The 21,016-nt window shown below is 33.2% G+C and overlaps 1 protein-coding gene across 6 annotated transcripts in view; it reads right to left on the reverse strand.

The window, feature by feature from the left end:
* Window positions 1-21,016, reverse strand: part of TLK1 (tousled like kinase 1) — a 219,786-nt gene that overhangs the window by 29,585 nt on the left and 169,185 nt on the right. For all 6 annotated transcript variants that reach the window (XM_007494354.3, XM_007494355.3, XM_001375937.5 and 3 more), the window contains 2 exons: window positions 19,580-19,768; window positions 10,132-10,198 (listed from right to left, as the gene is read on the reverse strand). In XM_007494354.3, coding sequence (XP_007494416.1) covers window positions 10,132-10,198; window positions 19,580-19,768 — 256 coding nt within the window. The remainder of the gene's footprint in view (window positions 1-10,131; window positions 10,199-19,579; window positions 19,769-21,016) is intronic.

Raw genomic sequence — 21,016 nt, forward strand, 5'->3', positions numbered from 1 at the left:
TTCCTTTCCAATATTATTTCATGACTTCTCTTTTTCTATTTTCTATCATCCGGTTACATGGACCAATTTTATCATATGCATAACACTCCAAATCCTGCTTCCTTATGCCTTTCCAAAGGTGGTGCTATCATGTCTGGAATGTTTTTTTCTAAACATAGCTCAAGTATCATCTCCTACAGGAAAAGTCTTTCCTGATTCCCCTTATTATTAGCATTTTCTTCTCCTTGAAATTATTTCATATTTATTTAGGTGTACATGTTTTATTCCCTGTCCAACCCCGAAAGGAAGGTAAGCTCTTTGAGGTTAGGTGGGAACTTTTATTGTCTTTATTTTTGCATCCTAAATACTAATACAGTACATTAAACATGAAAAGATACTTAATAAAATTTTGTTGAACTGAATAGTCTAGGTAAGAGTAAGAAGTGATCAGGGCTCTTATTCAAATTGTTTTCACTGGCTGTTTCCCATTCCTGGAACACTCTTCCTCCTTATGTCTGCCCCTTAGCTTCAAGTCTCCCCTTCTGTGAGAAGTCTTTCCTGGCCCTCCTTTTTCTTAATACCTTCTTCTCATACAGGAAAAATTTATCCTGTATGTTGTTTCCTGTATGTATCCTGTATGTTGGGGGAGATCTCTTTAGACTGTAAGGTTCTAGAGAGCAAGGACTTTAAAAAAATGCCAACTTTCTTTGTATTCACAGCGCTTAGTACAATGCCTATGGCACACAGCACGTACTTAATTCTAGCTGACTAAATGATTTAAAAAAGGATATGTGAATGAAAAGGTCATATATGAGAAAGCTTATGTAAAGAGAATCAACCAGATTAGTACACTTATTGAGTATGGGGGCCAGAGGAGAGTAAAGGATGGATCTAAGGTTATGACTATAGATGACTAAGAATATGATGGTACCTTCAAGAAAAACAGGGAGATATAGAAGACAAGTTTAAGAAAACTGAGTTAATACCATTTAGGACAATCTCCTAGTTTTATAGATTTTATAGATGAATAAACTGAGATCTATGGAGGTAAAATGAAGGCCCCACCAAGGTCACACAAATACTTAAGTGGTAAGTGATGAAGGTGGGATATTTAACCCAGGCTCTTAGATGCTAATGTTCTTACTACTTTATCGTATTTATGGGATACACAAAGGAAGAGATGGAAATAGATAATGAATGACTATAGTTCAGTAGTGAAATTATAGATGATGTACAGATTTTAAGTTACATGGACAGAGATGACATTTGAAACCTTGACTAATCGATAATATATGAAGGGACTTGAGGTAATAGAGGAAAAGGTCCCAGAACAGAGATGAGCAAATACCAGACATTTTTAAAGGACTTATTACATAAATTTTAGAGATAGCATAAGGTACTGGCAAATGTTAATTTTGTCCAACTTAACCAATCTTTGTTACCTCACTAAAAAAAAAAGATGATAAAGGTTGCATGATATTAATTTTGTTTAGTAATAGACATTGCCAAAACATTCAGAATTAGGTGGCAGGGTTGAACTGAACAGCTGGCTGAAGCAATCAGCACATCTCTCACTATATTTAAGTCTCTTAAAGTGAAAAAAAATTGTGTACACCTTCTATATTATAAAAATATATTGTTTGGATTTATTACCATCATGCAGAGAAAAGAAATTAGTAGCAATTTTCTAATAATGAAAGAAATAATTACAATAACAAATCTTTGTTGAAATGAATTTATCAAACTGTACTATTACAAATCTGTATGTTTACTAAATACAACAAAAATCTGTTATCTGCCATCACCTAGCAGAATAAATACACATCTCTCTCATCAAATACTATTTAAATTAAGGTCAAGCTATAGGTAGAGCTTAAAGTCCAGCATGGGGCAAGTCTATGGGTCCTCCCCTGATGCAGAAATTTGCCATGCAACCACCTTAACAAAATTTAGCCTTCTGAGGAAACAAACAAGCAAGACAGTTGTTCTACTAATCTAAAAACTAAACAATTTTAGTGCAGTTTCAATGTGCTTGTATGACATGTAAAAAAACCCAACCCCACGAAACAAACAAAAAACCCCACAAAACCCGATTCATTTTCTAAAGAATTTCCTAAACTATCTATTGCTTTGTTCCCAATTCTCATCTTCTATGCTTCTCCTTTCCTTTGTGTTAAATCTATCTTTAGAGATCAAAGTATTGTAAAGCAAAATTCATGTTTTAAAACATTCATATGAAAACAAGTAGAATTTCTATTGATGGAGGGTAGATTTTGACTAAGGGTCATCAAGCCATCCAACACCACTGTCTTTTACCACAGTTACTAAACAGATGTACTTGAGTAGTTAGCAAAGTTAAAATGCTAAAGAAAAAAAAATTGTATTTTAAATATGTCCTTGAAAAAAATAACTGTGACATATTGGAGCTGACATTCCTTGTTTGGAGATATCTGCATTTAATTGTTCTAGATTACTATCTAGAAAACTTAAGCATAAGTTATCTTAGGCATAGCTCTGGTTTATGTGCAAAGGTATTGCACCTAGCATACTATCCTTTTTCTTCTTTCCTGCTTTTCATCATCTTAATTACCACTCTGTCCTAACAGTTTGGTTTCTTGGACATTTTCAGAATCCTATCTGCTCTGCTTTAGCACATATAGTCAATAAATTCCTATAAAATGATGTTTTATATAGGAAGATGCTATTACTTATTCACCATCTTTACTTAGGATGCATAATTATGGTTTTTCCTGTGATTGTGATGGGTCTAAACTACTCACTCTCCTATGACCAATGGAATGCATTTGCAAGATAGCCTACAGCTACGGATCTTCATTTTACTTCATGTAAAACAATGTTGATTATACTGGACTTGGCCATCAAATTTAAACTAATTTGTACTAGGCTCTGCTTGAGCTGAATTACTTAAACCAGTTCCCAAAAATAATTCAAAGAGGTAATATTAAAGAGTACAGGTAGGCATAAGGAATGAATTTATGGAATCTGATTGGCACAGGGAACTCTCATATGAGAAAATCTTCCTGTTAGTGCAGATTGACACTTTCATGCTTAAGATGCTTAAGAGCATGCAACAGTTAACTGACTTGCCTAGGATCAAGTAACTAGTAATTCCAAAGGTAAAACTTGAACCCAGGATGTTCTGGTTCCAAGGCTAGCTCTCTCTCTCTCTACTATTTAACATTACCTCATTAGTTATCTTAATAGATTAGTAGCCATATTTGGGTTTAGCAGCTTATAAAGTAACTGGAATACTCATTCTATAGCATTAGACATGATTTTACTTTGAGGGGCTTTAAAAAGAATACCACTACAATCAAAAGCAAATAATGAAAAATTTAAAACATTCAAAACAACTCTGAATTTATACTTAAAAAGAACAAGAAGAAGAATATAGACATACTAAGTTTACATTCCTTCCTGGATGATACCTCATAGCATTGCTATAAGGGAAATGTTTATAAACATTTATAGGGCTATTTGAAGCACTGAGAGATCTGTATTCTCAAGAGTCTATCTGATGCTCAATCACCTTCATGAGATTTGATCATTATTCTGAAATGAGGCAAAAGAATAGAATCTTAAATTCAGAGATCCAAAACATTTCTTGGCAATTTCATAGTATGACAGATGAATCAAAATGAATTATTTCCTTTCTCATTCTCACACAAGACAGGAAGTCAGGATCGCATGCAATACTATTGACAAGTGATACTGGCTTAACAGTATATTTAACCTGGTCATATATACAGAAAGGAACATCTTTTCTTATACTTTCTCTCCAGTACTCTAGGGATATCTCATTATGTCTTATAGACACAAAATATGTTTGCCTTTATCTAAAGAAGTAGCTACTGAAAAGATTTCTTCTCAATAATTAAAATAAATGAAAGAACAGGTTTGGAAAACCAGTCCCTGGAGGTTTTCTAGCTATATTACTAAAAAGTATTTTATACCCCAAACTTAAGTGACAACAAATGTCACCCATAAACTCTTAGTATTTGTCACATTAAGGGACAGATGAATTTGATGGCAAAGCTGTCCTTGAAAAGGTCTTTAACCAAGAGAAGGTCAAACTTCAGTATTAATTAATTGGTGGTCATTCACCTAAAATCAGTGCCCTGTTATATCCCACTGTTCAAAAGGTTGTAGAAAATCCCGTGTCTTCCATCTCAACTAGTTGAATGATCCACTGTGAAGGAGTGAGAAAAGAGCTGTCCTTGGTCTTGACCTGTAAAAATTTCATCATGGAGGATTAATACTGATGCTGCTGCTGCCTGTGACTGGTTCAGTTTTTCTCTGCAGGTGGCCAATATCGGTCAGAAAACAGGATTTCTGTGGCAGTGCTGACTGAAGGGCAGGGCTGTTGCTATACTGTTATCTCTTCAGAACGGAGGCACAAGGAGAGGTGAATGCCACATCACAAGGAGCAAAGGAGAGAGAGAGAGAGAAATGGTGTCAGGTGGCATGTTGGATGGGATTTTTGTTTTAGTAGACTGAGGAGACTGTAAATAGTTTGGCCCTCTGACTCCATCTCTGCAAGGTACTTTTTGTGTTGCTGATGATGATCCTTGACCACTCCAACACCCATTACAAATTCATTTACATTTTTCCAAGTTAAGTTCTGAAATCATATTCAGATATTATAAATCAATCCTATACATTTCTTAAAATCCACAAGTGAAATCATAAAAAAAAAACCCTAATCCCTATTATACTATTTATCATTTCCCAGCCCTCTCTAAAGAATTTGGCTGTTTATGTCTCTCCTTATGAGCTTTAAAAACTAAAATCTTTACATAAATAAGCCAGAAGACTAGAGATTAAGTACATCATAAAAATCCCTCCATGCCATTCACAGCATCAACTTGTAAATTAGGGGTGGCAAAACATGGATGAAAATTCTCACAACTATAAAACTTGTATCTCCATATTAGACAAAGGAGGTTACCACTGAATGGCAAATGTATTTTTTTAATATAGTATGGCAATGGTGAGAATATGGTACAGGGATGAAGGCAGCTAATATATTTATAATTTTGCTAATCTTTCCTGGAAAGTACTGAACTCAAAGCATGCCCCTTAAGCCATTTTTGTCAACACAAACTTCAAAACTATAAAATAAAAATTTGGATTACAAGTTAACTTGAAAGAATTCCTCTATTTCGAGCCTTAACGTTTCCCTATCCCTAGAATTTACCTATCCCCCCAGTACTAATATAAGAAAAATAATGAAAGCACCTGACAAATAACTTTGTATGTTTACTAAAATCCATTGATTCCACACAGAAGTATAACTACACAAAATGAGAAAGAGTTGGCAGCTCTGCCTCAGAGGAAAAAGCTGCTAAGGGAATGCAATGTCTTCCTTAGCAACTACAAGCTTTTAATACATGATACTCAAGTGGGAAGTTGCATATAATTACTGGTAAATTGAGCTTGGCTTGCTAAAGTAACCAAAAAAAATTACTTTTCCTAATTAAAGTAGTTTGAGAGCTATTGGTTTGCATTCTCTCCACATTTCTTTATTTATTTAGTTTGATCTGTGGAGTTCTTTAAGTTTAAAAAGAAACTTGAAATTTCTTCCAAGAGAATTATGGCACTTTGTTACAAATACCTGCTTCTTCAGCTGACCTTTATAAAAAATAAAATTGGAGTGAAAATCAACCAATACAATAGTAAGTAATTACAGAATTACTCTAACTCATGCAACTCCCACAAAGGTAACTCCCAAGGAAGACACTACAGAAGTACAATACCATTAGCTTTAAATGACTCTCTTCTAACTGCAACGAAAGCTAAATGGTATGTTTCTCCAAAAGGGCTTTAGGAAAAAAAAAAACACATACTACTACTTAGAGGTTAAAAAAGTGCAAGATGAATTAGATTTTCTAAAATTAAAAGCCAACTCACTAAGTATTTAACATAACAGAACCCTAATTTGCTTGATGGCTACAATAACTCAAATCCAATAAATATTTGAAGAAATCCTTGGTTCATACACAAGAGTGACACTGGATAATGTTTTATTGTAAACACCAACAAAATACAAGAGCCCTCAATCCAACAGATTCTGTAAATGCTACCCTGTCAGTCTTGACCAGACAAATAAATTATGATAGTTCCTTTTATAAGGAACAGGTGAAAACTTTTTTAGATTTGCTTAACAGCACCTGTTTGGCTATTCTGTGATTATCTATTCTCAATCTTTGTGAGCTGCAGAATAGTAATTCAACTGTGTAAGAAAATGAATTGTGTTTCTTCTTTAGTTTCCATTACAAATTAAAATGCATCTTGCAACAAGGTATCTGTGCAAAGAAAAATTAAAATGGGTCCTCCACTCTTTCTATTTATAAATTTACATTTACCCAGGATCATCTCTGTTATATAATTTCCTCAGCCATTTATTTCTCACTACTGAATCATTTTGTTAAACCGCTTAGTTTCTTCATCAGTCATGAGATTAGTCATTTTTCCCAAACTAGGACAATACTTATGAATTAAGAAGACGATTCCAATTAAAATTTTTTAGCTGATATAGCTTACCAATACAAAAGTAAGGTAGAATGTATACACTCAATGTTAAGAGTTGGTAACCTGAAGATCAATGGTAGAATCCAAAGTGCTTCACAAACACACCAATAAATGACCACAATCCATATCCAGCCCTCAGCAGAAGTTGTGAAAGAGTAAATGAAACATCAAATGTATTCAAGTCTAACAAGTTCAGGAGCAGGGTGACCTGCCATGGTAGTGTAGCATCTTCTTCCTTGACTCAGGTGGCTGGTGGTGCAGTGGATGGATACTGGACTTGGAATCAGGAAGGCCCGAGTTTAAAAGTCTTAGACACTTAGTTGCTGTGTGATCGTGGGCAGGTTCTATAACCTGCCTCAGTTTCCCCATCCATAAGGTATACCATGATATTATTTACCTGTCTCTTAGGGCTGTTTTGAGGTTCAAATGAGATAAGTGTAAAGTGCTTAGCATAGCACCTGGCACTTTTCTCCTTTCCCTTCCCAGAGGTCCAGTCCTCTGCACTCCATTTCTATTCTAAACAAAAATCTTTCTTAAAATACCCAATGTTAAGTAAAACTTCCTGATTACTTCTTTTTAAAACACATGACTGGGGGGCAGCTGGGTAGCTAAGTGGATTGAAAGCCAGGATAGAGACGGGAAGTCCTAGGTTCAAATCTGGCCTCAGACACTTCCTAGCTGTGCGACCCTGGGCAAGTCACTTGACCCCCATTGCCTAGGCCTTACCACTCTTTTGCCTTGGAACCAATATATGGTATTGATTTCAAGATGGAAGGTACGGGTTTAAGAAAAACAAACACATGACTGAACTATGCCTTTCGTGTTTCATAATTCAAATGCAACCTTACAACAAATAAAGAGGCAGGTACCCACTTCTGCTCTAAAGTAACATTGCCAACTACATGTAGTTGTACATCATTTCCCTTGTATAAATTTTTGATTTCTTGATGAGGCTTTTGAGAATATACCCACACCTAACAAAGTCTGTCAAACTTAGTATCATAGGTCTTCAATCTGAAGCTGGGAAGGAACTAGAAAGACAATCTAACTCCAAGACCTTCATTTTGATAGCTGAGGCTTGTCTATGGTCCACATTGGTATGACATGTCATAGTCTTCGATATGGAACCAAATTGTTTGCTTCAAATTTAGCATCTCATGATTTAAAAAATTTAAGAACATGGGGGGGGGGGAGAGTATGCTTCAAGGTTTAATTTCTTCTGCCCTCCTCAAATAACTCCAGGAGAGAAGGAAAAGAGTGCAAATATATAATTTGGGGTAGTAAGGAGAAGAAGAATTATAACTATGGAGCTGTGAGTATATTCCAAGGCAAAAAGAAAAAAAAATGATCATAAAAAGACAAAGATAAAAGAATGAATAGACAAGGAGATATAAAAGTTGAAAGAAAGGGCAAATCATCTGAGTTAAAAAAGAAAAGTACAGTACTTGATATTGCTTACAAGTATATCTTTAAAAAAGGGGGGATACTAAATAGCTATCTATGAATCAAATATTTTGAATGGCCAAGAAAATCTCACTATTTAAAAGCAAGTGTACACAGACCTGTTACAAAAACAAAGAATACTAATCTAGTACAATGACCAATTTCTAATTTATCTGCTTTGAAAGTTCAGGCTTTCATGTATGAAGTTTTCCTAAAGATGTGTGTATGTGTTTTTATTCTTCTTTCTATGTAACTATCTAAACACGCAGTCTAATCTCCAGAAACAGGGATTAAAACTATCCTATTTTATGTAGAAATAAGTCTTGCAAGGAAAGCTCTATTGTACTCGGACAATAAAAGTCCCCATGATGCTAGGCTAAACATAATGTAAAGTGGAAGACAAGGAATATACACTTTTAATAGAGGTAGAGATGTTACACATTCAAGTTCCAAATGCCAAAATGAGTCCTCTCTTTGAATTGAGAGACACTAGACAAATATATCTTTCAGACACCTATAGTTGAAATCTGTAATGGACAAGGACACCAGTAAGAACAAGACAGTATTAGAGGGAGAAGGGGACAGATTTAGATATGGTTGTAAGACTACATTAAGAATAATTAGGACTTTAAAGGAAGATAGTTAGGTAACCATATCACCAAATTAGGTAAGAATTTCTATAAAGAATTAAATGAGAAAATGAAGTGATCAAGGAAAAGGCCAAAAGGTGCCTTGAGTCAAGAATTCAAAGGTGGGTTAGAGTTATACTACAAATAAGAGTTATTCTAACACTGTGAATACTTTCTTAATTATTAGAGATCGTAAACCATGAATTGGTAGACAATTATTAAGAGTTGGTAGGGGAAAAAAGATTCATCACCCAATAGCCAATTTGCTGAAGAATAAAGTAAAAATATATGGAAAAACAAACCTGATTAATGCCTCCATCTTTACACTGAACCCCCTCCCCCCATTTATTCCTTTTGTCAATAACAATTTCTCCCCATGGTTATCCAATAGTTACCCTCCCCCACATTACAGAGAGCTCAACATCACAGAGAACATAAAAATACCTAATTAAAAACAAAATTAGAAACCTTTGCTCTAAAGATGATATTTTGTGCTTCCTATATAGCACTGAACTAAACAAAAGATATTTTATTTTGAGGTTTTTATTATACAAAAGTAGGATTTTATAAAAATGAAAATACAATAAAATTTCTTCCCCCATTTTAGGGCTCAGGATGAAGTTGGGAAATAAATGTGCCATTTTGTAAATAAACAGGTCAGAATTTTAAATGTCACATAAAAAAACGAAGTCAACTAGTGTCGATGTTTCATCGTTCAATAAAGATGAAGGTAATATTTTTTCTCACAGTTGCTTTTTTTTACAATCTAGTCAGTAGATTTTTTGAAATTATAAAAATAAGATGAAATGGAAAAAGAAATACAATATGAAAGTCTATAAAAGCTGTTTATTTTGGGGAAAAACTCTTGTTACTCTTTTTCAATAAATTAAACTAGGAATAAGCTACTGAAACGACTTTTAATGCAATAATGAAAAATCAAAACTGATACTAATGCCACATTTTACAAATAAAAATAAAATTTTAAATTAATTGTGTCAATGGTTCTTATCATGTTACAACAATGCTCCTTATAACTTTACAATAATTAAAATTATTTTACCAATCAAATCATTCTTATACATTTAATACAATAGTTTTTAAACCCTAGCTTATAAAAATATTGAAATTTTTATACTTTATTGTAAAATAGTGAAATGTGGGTAACATGAATTTTTTTTTTTACATTTATAACATATAACATAAATTTCCTAAAAAATTCAATTCTTAGGAATTTAAATTTTGATAATTTAGTATAGAACTAACTTTAACTTTTCCTTAATTCAACTAAGCTACAGTACAAATACTCTGCTATGAGCATAAAATTATGTTGATTTTTCACATGCTCAACATTTTATGTTAAAAAGATTCCCTGAAGCTATGCTGATTTCCATGGTCTGTGGGTGGGCAGTTTTCATCTCAGATCTTCACTGTTTCTCCCATTTTCAATTTCTTGAAAGAAACTACCCAATTCTAACCCCAACAACTCCCACAAATAAACTAAAAACCCCAGTTTACCAACTCCACATACCTTTTTGAGATGTCCTAGTCTAAGTTTGAAAATCTCTTCTTGTTCATGGTATTCTGCTAAAGTGAGCCTGCCAAAACAACAAAATAGTAATCCTACATATTAAGATTATTATTTATTTTTAAAGATAAACCATTAAATAACAATCTGTACAATAATATTTCTGATTAATAAAACTTATCAAAGCAAGATTCTAGATGGATAGACAAGTTGTATTTAGGCATAACATATATAATACATTATTAACTTATTTAAAAGATAATATTCATTATTTAGAGACTTTAAGAAGCTCTTATTTTGAACAATGATTTTCAACAGGACAAAAATCATTATGACAAATCCACAATTCAGGAAGTATTTTAATTTCTGTTAAACTATAATGAAGGTTAACTACTTCTAATTTTTCAATTATGAAAATTTGCACAAAGTAAACTTTCAAAATCAATACAATGAACAAATACATGTAAAACACTCAAGGAGTTAAATAATGTTAAATTATACACACACAGTTTTATTCAATATATTTTGGGAAAGAGAAAAAATCTGATTAGTATAGGAATCTCCCAAATTAGGAAATTCCCAATATCAATGTAGGCAAGCACCTTTTCTACAACTTACGGACTTAAAAGAGTTATTTAGAGCAATGAGAGAATAGAATAAGTGACATGCCAAGGGTCACATAATCAATAGGTTTTAGGGTTGGAACTTGAGCTCTTCCCAGTTCACAGGCAGGCTTTCTAGCCACTACTCTGCTACCACAAGTATTTATATAATATTTTCAATTTTGAATGTAATTTGTAAACATTTCATTAGTTGTTTAATTTATTTAAATATACTAATATATGAAAACAAATAAAAATTAAGCAGATACATTTTTTAGCAAATTAAAGTGAATTCTATACTTCTGAAGGAAAAATTATAATGGGAATCAATGAAAACAACTTCCATAGTCAGCTAACTTTCAGAAAACTGTCATATCTAAACAAAATATTTAATGATTTGCAATTTCCAGGAAATTTGGTAAAATGTTATTTTATTATCACATATACAGGACATATTTATTTATTCATATTCATCAATCTCCACATTATACACTGTTTCTTCTTTAGTCTAGTCATAGTCCAAGAAAAGTCAATTCTAGACAAAGTGCAGAAAAAGAAAGTTCTACCCTCTATCCACCATTTTACTAATCTGCAGTAAAAACAACAGTAACAACTATCTGTATCCATCATCTCACTAACCCACACACACATACACAGGAATACTGAACAAGAGTCAATGTAACAGGCAAATAAATGACTTTGGCATAGATAAAAAGAAAATTATGTTTGAAAACCAAACTTGTTTATAACTAAATTCATTCATAAGAAATGTGCTTTTCCAGACATTATTTGTGATGCATAAATGTACCATTTATTGAAAAATTTTAAGTGAGTAAACAAACCACTGCTTATCATTTTTAATATTATTAGTTCTTCAAAGAAAGCCGTCTAAAGATAAACTATCTGGTTTGAACATTTTTACTGAAGGATTCATGTGTGGTAAGGTAATGATGAGAGGTAAGAGCTCTTATTTGTTTACTACTAATAAAAGGAAATTTGATGATGTCTTGCTAAACTACCAATCTTTGGCTACTCAAGGGCATTTGTCATTTTTGCTAGAGACAAATACTTCCATCCCCAAAAAGGTATGTGTGCTTGTGGACTCACACACATATTGATTCAGATTAACTAAGGGGAAGGGAGTCAGTCTGAATGAACAATTAGAGTGGTTTTATAATGTTTTATTATGTACAATAATTAAAAACAAATGTAAATGAAAAATTGCGAAATGGCTTATAGTTAGCCCTTCATTTACTGTCTCTAAAAGTACCCGAAGGCACAATGTTACACAGTTATAACATTCTCTTGTGATTTTAATGCAAAAAAGCAGGGCTTTTGGGGTCCAGGTTATCACAAATTCTGATTAGTGTGGTAGAAAATTAAAGATGTTTTACTACTAGACACACACATTTGTATACATTTTTATTGACAATAGTCTCATTAAATTAATAACACCAAATGAAGTTATTTCAAAGTGGATGAAAACAAATTTTAAGATAAAAATAGGGGAGTAATGGGATTTCAAATTTTTATTAATGAAAATATTTGAATAAAATTCTACAACTCAAAGATGTAGACTTCTGAAATCATTAAAAAAAGAGAGACCTTAATGACTATAAAGAAGTAGACATATTGACATAAATCTGAATAACACTCATTTAAATCCTCAGAACCAGAGCTAAGATTTTATTTACTGTGACATACAAATCTTGATAAACAACAATCTACTGGGCTAGCTCTCTCTTTTTAAAAAACCCTTACCTTATGTCTTAAAATCAATACTGTGTATTGGTTTCAAGGTAGAAGAACAGCAAGGGCTAGGCAATGGGAGTTAAGTAACTTGCCCAAGGTCACAAAGCTTGGAAGTGTCTGAAGACAAATTTGAACCTAGGATCTCCCATCTCTAGATCTGACTCTCAATCCATGGAGCCACCAAGGTGCCAGGGTTGTCTTTAAAGTGAACTGAATTATGAAGTTTTCATTTCTTAATTTAAAACCATCAGTTTAATGTGAATGTAAAATAATATTATTGAAATGATTAACATATGCAATACAGTAAACAACTCAAGTGAATTTGATGAAAAGAATTTTGAATTTATACAAGTGATAAACCTAAAACCTCAAATTTAAAGAATTTCAATCTTCAGGACATTACTATTTAGTAGTATTTATCTGAGAATTCTGTTTCTGGCTTACCCCTAATGAAGCAAATAAAACAAAAACAACTACATTTTATGTAGCATTTACTATGTGCCAGGCACTGTGCCAAATTCTTTTAAAAAGTGATTGACATTCTAACTTTTAGTTTTTGAAGACAGAAGGGAAAAGAAGATCAACAATGAAAGTCCCGAAAAACCACAAGTCAAAATGGAAATATTATCTTATAATATTATAATATGCTATCTTCTTGCATCTATGATTCATATAATTATTAGGTACCACAGGAAGTGCCAGAACTCCAACCTCTTTGTCTTATTTTTCTTCTTTCTTCCCTTAAAAAAACAAAACAAAACAAAACAACTTACCTTCCTCATAAGAATTCATAGTAAGTATTGGTTCTAAAGGCAGAAAAGTACTAATGGATAAGGAAATTGAGGTTCTGTGACTTGCCAAGGGTTATAGAGATATGAAGTATCTGACCAGATTTAAACCTAGGATATCTCTTGCCCCCAGGTCTGGTTCTCAATCTACTGAACCTTGCCTTATTTTTCAAATCTAAATATATGAGGATTCCCTGACCTCCAATTTGAATCCTATTTCAGATTTTGAAATGGAAACCAGAAATTAAGGTTTATTGATAGGAACTCTCTCTATTAACAGCTTTGAAGGAATATAGTTTTTCATTTAAGGATATATACTGCACATATTAAATTTGATTTTTTTTCAAATATATAATCAAATTCAGACTGTCCCAATAAAATATGGGGCAATACACAGTAGGTTGATAAAATTTTGGAATTGGCACAAGATCTTCACCTCTCTCATAATGACCTAATTGGCACAACCCTCATTCCCTATGCCCAAAATTGTCTTCTTCAAAGTGGATCTGTGAAGATCTTTAGCATTAAATTTAGGTCCTCAGCATTAAATAATGTTGTCTCAGAACTAACCCTAAGCTCATAAAGTGGTAAATTTAATATAATCTAAAAGAAAAAAAAAAGATGTAGCCAGAATTGCTTTGGGAAATCAAGAGAGAGAAGAGAGATTATAGGAATATTATTTTGGTAAGAGTATTTAAGACTGATTAGAAAGGGAAGAGACCAAATAAGTGGCTTTTTAAATAGTCTATATTAAATGAAGGTCTGCTATATTAGCTGTGAGACTAGGAAAGGAAAGAAAAATATAAGAGACATTTAAAAGAACTAGGGATTAAAGTTTGAGAACTCAGATGATTCTTGCTCTAGCAAGAATCAATGAGCAATAGGGGAGATTCTGTTACTGCTTCTTGCTTTTCTAAACCCCTGCAATCTGGCTAACTAGAAACTACTTTCTCAAAGTTACCAATGATTAGATAAATTTAATGACCGTTTCTTGATCATTCCTCATCCTTCTCAAAATCTTTTCAGTATTTGACCCTACTGATTACTTTTCTTCTTCTTCTTCTTTTTAAATTAAAACCCTTACCTTCCATCTTGGAGTTAATACTGTATATTGGCTCCAAGGCAGAAGAGTGGTAAGGGCTAGGCAATGGGTGTCAAGTGACTTGCCCAGGGTCACACAGCTGGGAAGTGTCTGAGGCCAGATTTGAACCTAGGACCTCCTGTCTCTAGGCCTGGCTCTCAATCCACTGAGCTACCCAGCTGCCCCCTACTTTTCTTCTTCAGGGGATGATCTCTTCTCTTTGGATTTTCTTTATCTTCCTTTAACCTGTCTGAACAAGGCTCTCCTGTTGGAACTTCATCCATGTCATGTCCCAATAATTTGTCCTCTTCCCCCTTCCCTCTATTATATCTTACTTAGTGATCTCATCAGTTTCTATAGATTCAGTTATCAACTCTATGCAGATGATTCACAGACACATCTAGCCTTAGTCTCTCTCTCCTGAGGTCCAGTCCCACATTACCTTTTGGACACTTCAAACTGGATGTTTCACAAGTATATCAAACTCAACAAGTTCAAAACCAAATTCATTATCTGTTCCCTCGAACCTATACTTCCTCCAAACTTCCCTATTATCGCCACCATTTTATTATCTTTGACTCTCTCACTCATCCCATATCAGTTACCAAATCTTTTTACTACTTCTTTTTCTAACAATCTCTCTCAACTATGTCCCCCTTTCTCCATTCAAACAGCTATCCTGCATTGATAGTATGAGAACAAGACTAAACATCTCTTGCCTGGAGTACTGCAAAAACCTTCTAATTGGTCTAACAACCTCAAATATTATTCCACTCCAGATTAATTTTCCATATATAGCTGCCAAAATTCATATCCCTAAAGTTTAGATTTGTCTATGTCACACTCCTAATCAATAAATTGCAGTGGCTTTCTATTACTTTCAAAAATATAAAGTTTTTGACAATTAAACTCTTTATCACTTGGCTTCATCGTTACTATATTTATTATACTCTACTACTCTTCATGTACTCTACAATCAACCCCTACTGAGTTACTAGTCCACATACACAAGACATTACATCCCTATGAAATAATTTTGCTCTGGCTATTCCAAATTCCTTGAATGCTCTCCCTCCTCTCAACATCTGTGTCACAAGATCTCTGGTATTTTCTTTAAGATTCAAGTCAAGCAATGCTTTTTCCAGAAGGCTTTTCCTAGTCCCTTCAGATGCTAGTGCCCTAACTTCTAAGACTCTTACAGCTATTCTGCATATCTTCTGTTTATATTAATCCACATAATGCTGACTCTCCTATTTTTAGGTAAACTTCTAGAGGGCAGGTACTGTATTTGCATTTAAAAAAATATATTTCTAGCACAGCGCTTATCAGCTGCTTGTCAATTAATTGATAAAAATAATTGTCTTCCTAAAATAGGAGACTACTACCTGAAATAATCTAAAAACAGTTTGTAGAATAATCAGAATTGCTATTATTAAAAATAAATTTTATCCTAATTTCTTGAGGCAAAAGGAGCTATAGATTCATAATTTTTTTCATTATGAGTAGATGTCTGAAATAAGCCAATTCACTAATGCAAACAAATTATTTAATATATCTGAGTTCTACATTGATAAAGCACTAGTAAACCCATGAATTACTCCAATCCTTCTAGGAAAAGATTTCAAATAATTCAAGCAGTTATTTACTCATTCACACACTTTGACCCAAAATTTTTACCACCATTCATGGTGTATATCAAAATCAAGTAAAAGACAAAGAAAAGGTACAATATATACTAAAATATTCACACTAGCTTTTTTCAGTTGCAGCAAAAAGGAAAACCAAAATATAAATTAATAAAGTATATCCCATCCAGTGGAGGGTGGCTGAATAAATTTTGTCATTTTAGTATTCCTGCATTTTAAGAAGAATTTGGGAAAACATGGTATGGTATTGGGAATATCCTAAATCTCCACAATTAGATTTTCTTTAAAAAGAATTGAAACTGTAATCAAGATTTCAGTGGATCAATGGACTAAAGGATCTGGGTTTTGACAGCCTCTTAGTAGCCTAGGTATAAAAAAACCAAGCCATCAGGAATCAGCAGATCATCATCCCAAAGGCTTTTAACTGGTGGACTATCATGGAAAAACACATGATTGAGAAAGCTATTTCTTACTGAATCAATGTTATACCTTTGTCAGTCATTCTTTCTCAACTATGACTAAATAAACTGCCTTTTGTAAACTATGGAATGCTTTAGTGTCTTGATTCATTCTACTATCAGCCTGAGTTACCAGACTGGCTTGAGTCAGGACTAATCTACCATACATGGGAGGTTCTATATGGATTGATAAAGAATCAGGTAAACAGAACCGGGAGAACAAGTACATATGATTACAATAATGTAAATAAAAAAAACAAGGCAGGAAATAAACTCAGAATGAATACAAGAAATAACCCATAAAACGCAGAGATCAGATGACTATGGAAACTAAAAATGGAGACATGGATTTATTTACTATTTTGTTGCTTTGGCTTGACTGGTTTTTCGTTAGAGCATTGGGAGTAGGAAGTAGGATAAATAGAGATGATTTCTTAAAATATGCATTAATAAGAACTTAAAAGAAATAATTATTTTTGTGTTCCAGAGTGGTTTATGACACGGAATGGAAAGTGAACTTTTATCAAGGGGATCACGGAAAACTTTTGACATCCAGAGTATTTTCCTTAGGAACAGACAAGGGTTACATAAGAGAATTATGTTTCGAGAAATCACTTAAGGCTCAACAATCCCATTATTTAAAATATATCCAATGATATAAGATAAAAAAAACAAAGATAAGTTAAAAGATATTCACAACTTCTTTATTTGTATTAAGGGAGAAAGTTTAGTGCAGTAGTGTGTGTTGAGCTTTCAGCCAAGAAAATCTGAAGTCAAAATCCAAGAAATTGACCTGTTGTGATAGACAGATCTCCCAGTCTGTACCTTCTTCCTTCAACTTAAAAAACATAAAGTGAAGGAGGGGAACAAGGTACATAAACTATTCTCATCAATTGTTTACATGGAAATTTATTATAAAAAGTTCTGGCTATATGGTCACATTAGAGTAATGGGGGTAGGGAGGAATTTTTCATTTGTTTTGTTTTTTAAAAAACCCTTCCCTTCCCTCTATAAATCAATACTAAGTATTGGTTCCAAAGCAGAAGAGTGGTAAGGGCTAGGCAATGGGGGTTACTTGACCAGGCTTATATTGCTAGAAAGTGTCAGAGGCCACATCTGTACCCAAGACTTCCTGTCTGGAGGTCTGGCTCTCTAACCACTGAGCAATCTTGCTGTCCCTGTTCATATTTGGTAACTTGTTTAGGCTGTTAAAATGATAATGGTGTATGTGGGGGGGGGGATAGGGAAGGGAGATGAGAGCTATCAAATAACTGTAATGTGCACTTAGAGGAAGTGTTTACAGAATGAAAAAAAATAAGAACACAGCAATATTGTTACACAAAATAGGGTTACTTGTATCCTCTGTGGGAAAGGACATCAAAACAGAAGAAGGGCACCAAAAAAAAGAGGCAATGAAAGAACCAAATTAGCAACATTAGAATCTACCCAGATGATCAGAGAAAAGTAATCTGAAAGGCATGTGGAAGGTTTGAAGAGGGTAAGCTGTTTTCAGCAGGGTTTTGTATAATAGAACTCTTTGGAAGTCCAGCTGACACCAATGATCAGATAACTTTTAAAATAATGTTTTTCAATATGTAAAAAAAAGTGTGAATAAAAGGAAACCAATTACATTGAAATTATCATCAAAATATTTAAAAATGCAAAAGAATTTCATAGACTCCAACTCCATAAGTTGAAATAGTGAAAAAAATGTTAAGGAATGTGGCTAAAAAAAGTTGGATATGAAATTGTTTCTATGCCTCACAATAAGGTAGTAGCATGTAAGTGGGATTATTGCTTCATAAATAGTGTGGAACTTATATTTGTGAATATGTAAATCTCCCAAATAAACTCTACAAAGGACTACTCCTCCCTGATTCTGCCAATGATAAATGAGGATATAGGGAGAAAAGGGCTTAATTTTCTTTCTGAAAAAAAAAAAGGAAGTAAAAAAGTTACAATTTTCAAAGAACAGAAGTTTCAAAGGTACTAGTTGGACAACTATACTAACATTTAAAAAATATATTTAACCTCAGTCTGTTTGCCTCAGTTTTAACAACTGTAAAATGGAGTAAACAATAAGCTTCTACCTCCCAGCATTGTGGTGAAGATCAAATGAGATAATATATTTGAAAAAGCCTTATGAAAATGTATGACACAAAGTATTATATATATATATATATGTTAGATATAATTATTATCGTCATCATTAAAAGAAGTAGAGAAAGTAGGAACAAAAAAGCTTTTGTTTAGTGGAAGAAAAACAAAGTTTAATTTTTAAAAGAAACCCCCAAAATCTAGAATTCTGGGCCCCAGGTTAATCAACAAATATTAATTCAGTGCAAGACTACATGTAAATCATTCAAACATGTTTTAAGTTTTTTGAAACAGAAACTAGACAAGATGACTTTGTGAAGTTTTGTGATTTTGTCAAAATCTGCTTATATACAAAACGTTGTTAAGCTGGAACAAATGCTTAAAAAATATATCAAATCAAGCAGAATTTACACATCTACCCTTAAATAAGGTAGTTGGTATATTGCTAAAACCGCAAGAACTTAGGTTGAGATATCAAGTAATAAAAATGATCATTCTGCATCCCAGAACATGCTTCATTCCTACTATAATGGAAAAACGTTTAGCAGCAGCAGCAGCAGCAGCAGCAGCACCACCACCACCACCACCACCACCACCAGAATATTTACAAATAAAAGAAACTTCTTCAAGATACCAAAGAATAGTCCACAAGTTTCTATGTTGTAGCTTTCTTTTAAAAGTAAAAGTAATCAGTTATTCCCTCATACAAAAAAAAAATTGATATGAAAATCCTAATTGGAATGGGCAAAGATTTGAATCAGTTCCCAATCTGAGTCACTAAAAGCGGAGATTCCAAAACTCCTCTGGTTGCCAAAGCCTTCATTCTAAAAAAGAATTGCCAAAGAATTTTTTTTTTTAAAAAAGATTCAGAATTATAGTTTACTTGGGGCTCATATTACTTTTAAAGCTAAGCTTATCAACTAACTATCATCTTCCTTCCTAGGTAGAACTATTTTTATACTAATTACATACAATGCTTACACATGATCACTGTAATGTTCAGAAAAGGAAAAGAAAACAAACTTACAATTGTGGTAAATTAGGTCTAACAAAAGGATCATTTTCTGCTCCATTGACAGCTTTGTTTTTCCTTTGTTTTGGTTCAGAATTGGTAGAGGGTGCCTGAGAATTATTAGTAGTCGGTGGTTTTCTCTTTGCCAGGAGCTTTCTTTGCCTTTCAATATCCTCCCTTTGTTGATTTACCCATTCTTGTTGTCTGTCAACAAAAAAACAACAACAACAAAATTATGTTACTCTCCTTTAGATTTACAAAATTAAAATGGTGAAATGTAGTATGCCAAGGCCATCATATAAATGGAGATCACATTTCAGTGTAAAAGTAAGAAATGAGTTTTTATCAGCATTTCAAAGTATTTCACGCTCACCTTTGTTAAGGTTTGTAAATTTGTTATGAGACTTTAGGCTGATAGGTATTTTAAAAAAGTGGTTGATGGTTACATTAAAAGAGCAAAGGAATCATCTTGACCCTTCCTTCTAATCTTTAAACAAATACTATGTTTTATTGATTCTAACCCTTCAATTTACCTCTTACTAGACCTTTTCTGATTCTCACAATTGCCATGACATTTTTGGACTCTTTTGCCTTCTAGCTATTTCAAATTGCCTTTTCACTGGTCTCCTGACTTCTAGTTTCTGCTCTTTCTAATAATCACCCTAAATGTGAAGTTCATCTTCCTAATGCATTAGCCCTAATCAAATTACTGCTCCTTTAGTGGCTCCTTATGCCAACCAAGTAAAAGTTAAAATCTTTAGTCATTCATTCAAGGTGTTCAAAATCTAGCTTGTTCTACCTTTCTAGCTTTACTACAATGCTACTTTCCCCCCCACATAGATCATAATCCAGAGGATTAGGACTACTTACTGTTACCCTTTAACAAATTCTAGCCTTTTACTCCATGCCTTTGGATTCCCTTTATTAAAGAGTGGTTGAGTTCATGTCTATACTAATCTCCCAAACTGCCTGGTAAAATCTAATCATTCTTTTCTTTAATTTCATCCAAAGCTCTCACTGAACATTATTTCTCTCCTGAATTTAAAATCAATCTATCTATCTATCTATCTATCTATCTATCTATCTATCTATCTATCTATCTATCTACCTACCTACCTACCTACCAACCAACCAACCATTAGTTTTTTGGCTAATGTCTTGTGTTTCTTTGTGGCTTGCTATACAAGAACTAACTTATTTTGCACATTTTAGGTGTTTAATGTTTGCTGAATAAAAGGAGAAAAAAAGAAAATGCTTTTTTCAGAATAGTTATCCAAAAGCATAAACATAGGGAGTGGATATAGTTTATTTTTTTAAATTGGCCTTCAAATTTTCTACTCTGTAATACATTTTAAGTAATTTTGATAGATACAAAGAAACAGGAATGATTAAAAAAAAATAAACCCTTACCTTCCATCTTGGAGTCAATACTGTATATTGGCTCCAAGGCAG

This window comes from Monodelphis domestica, chromosome 4 (assembly GCF_027887165.1).
Source record: "Monodelphis domestica isolate mMonDom1 chromosome 4, mMonDom1.pri, whole genome shotgun sequence".
Lineage (NCBI taxonomy): Eukaryota > Metazoa > Chordata > Mammalia > Didelphimorphia > Didelphidae > Monodelphis > Monodelphis domestica.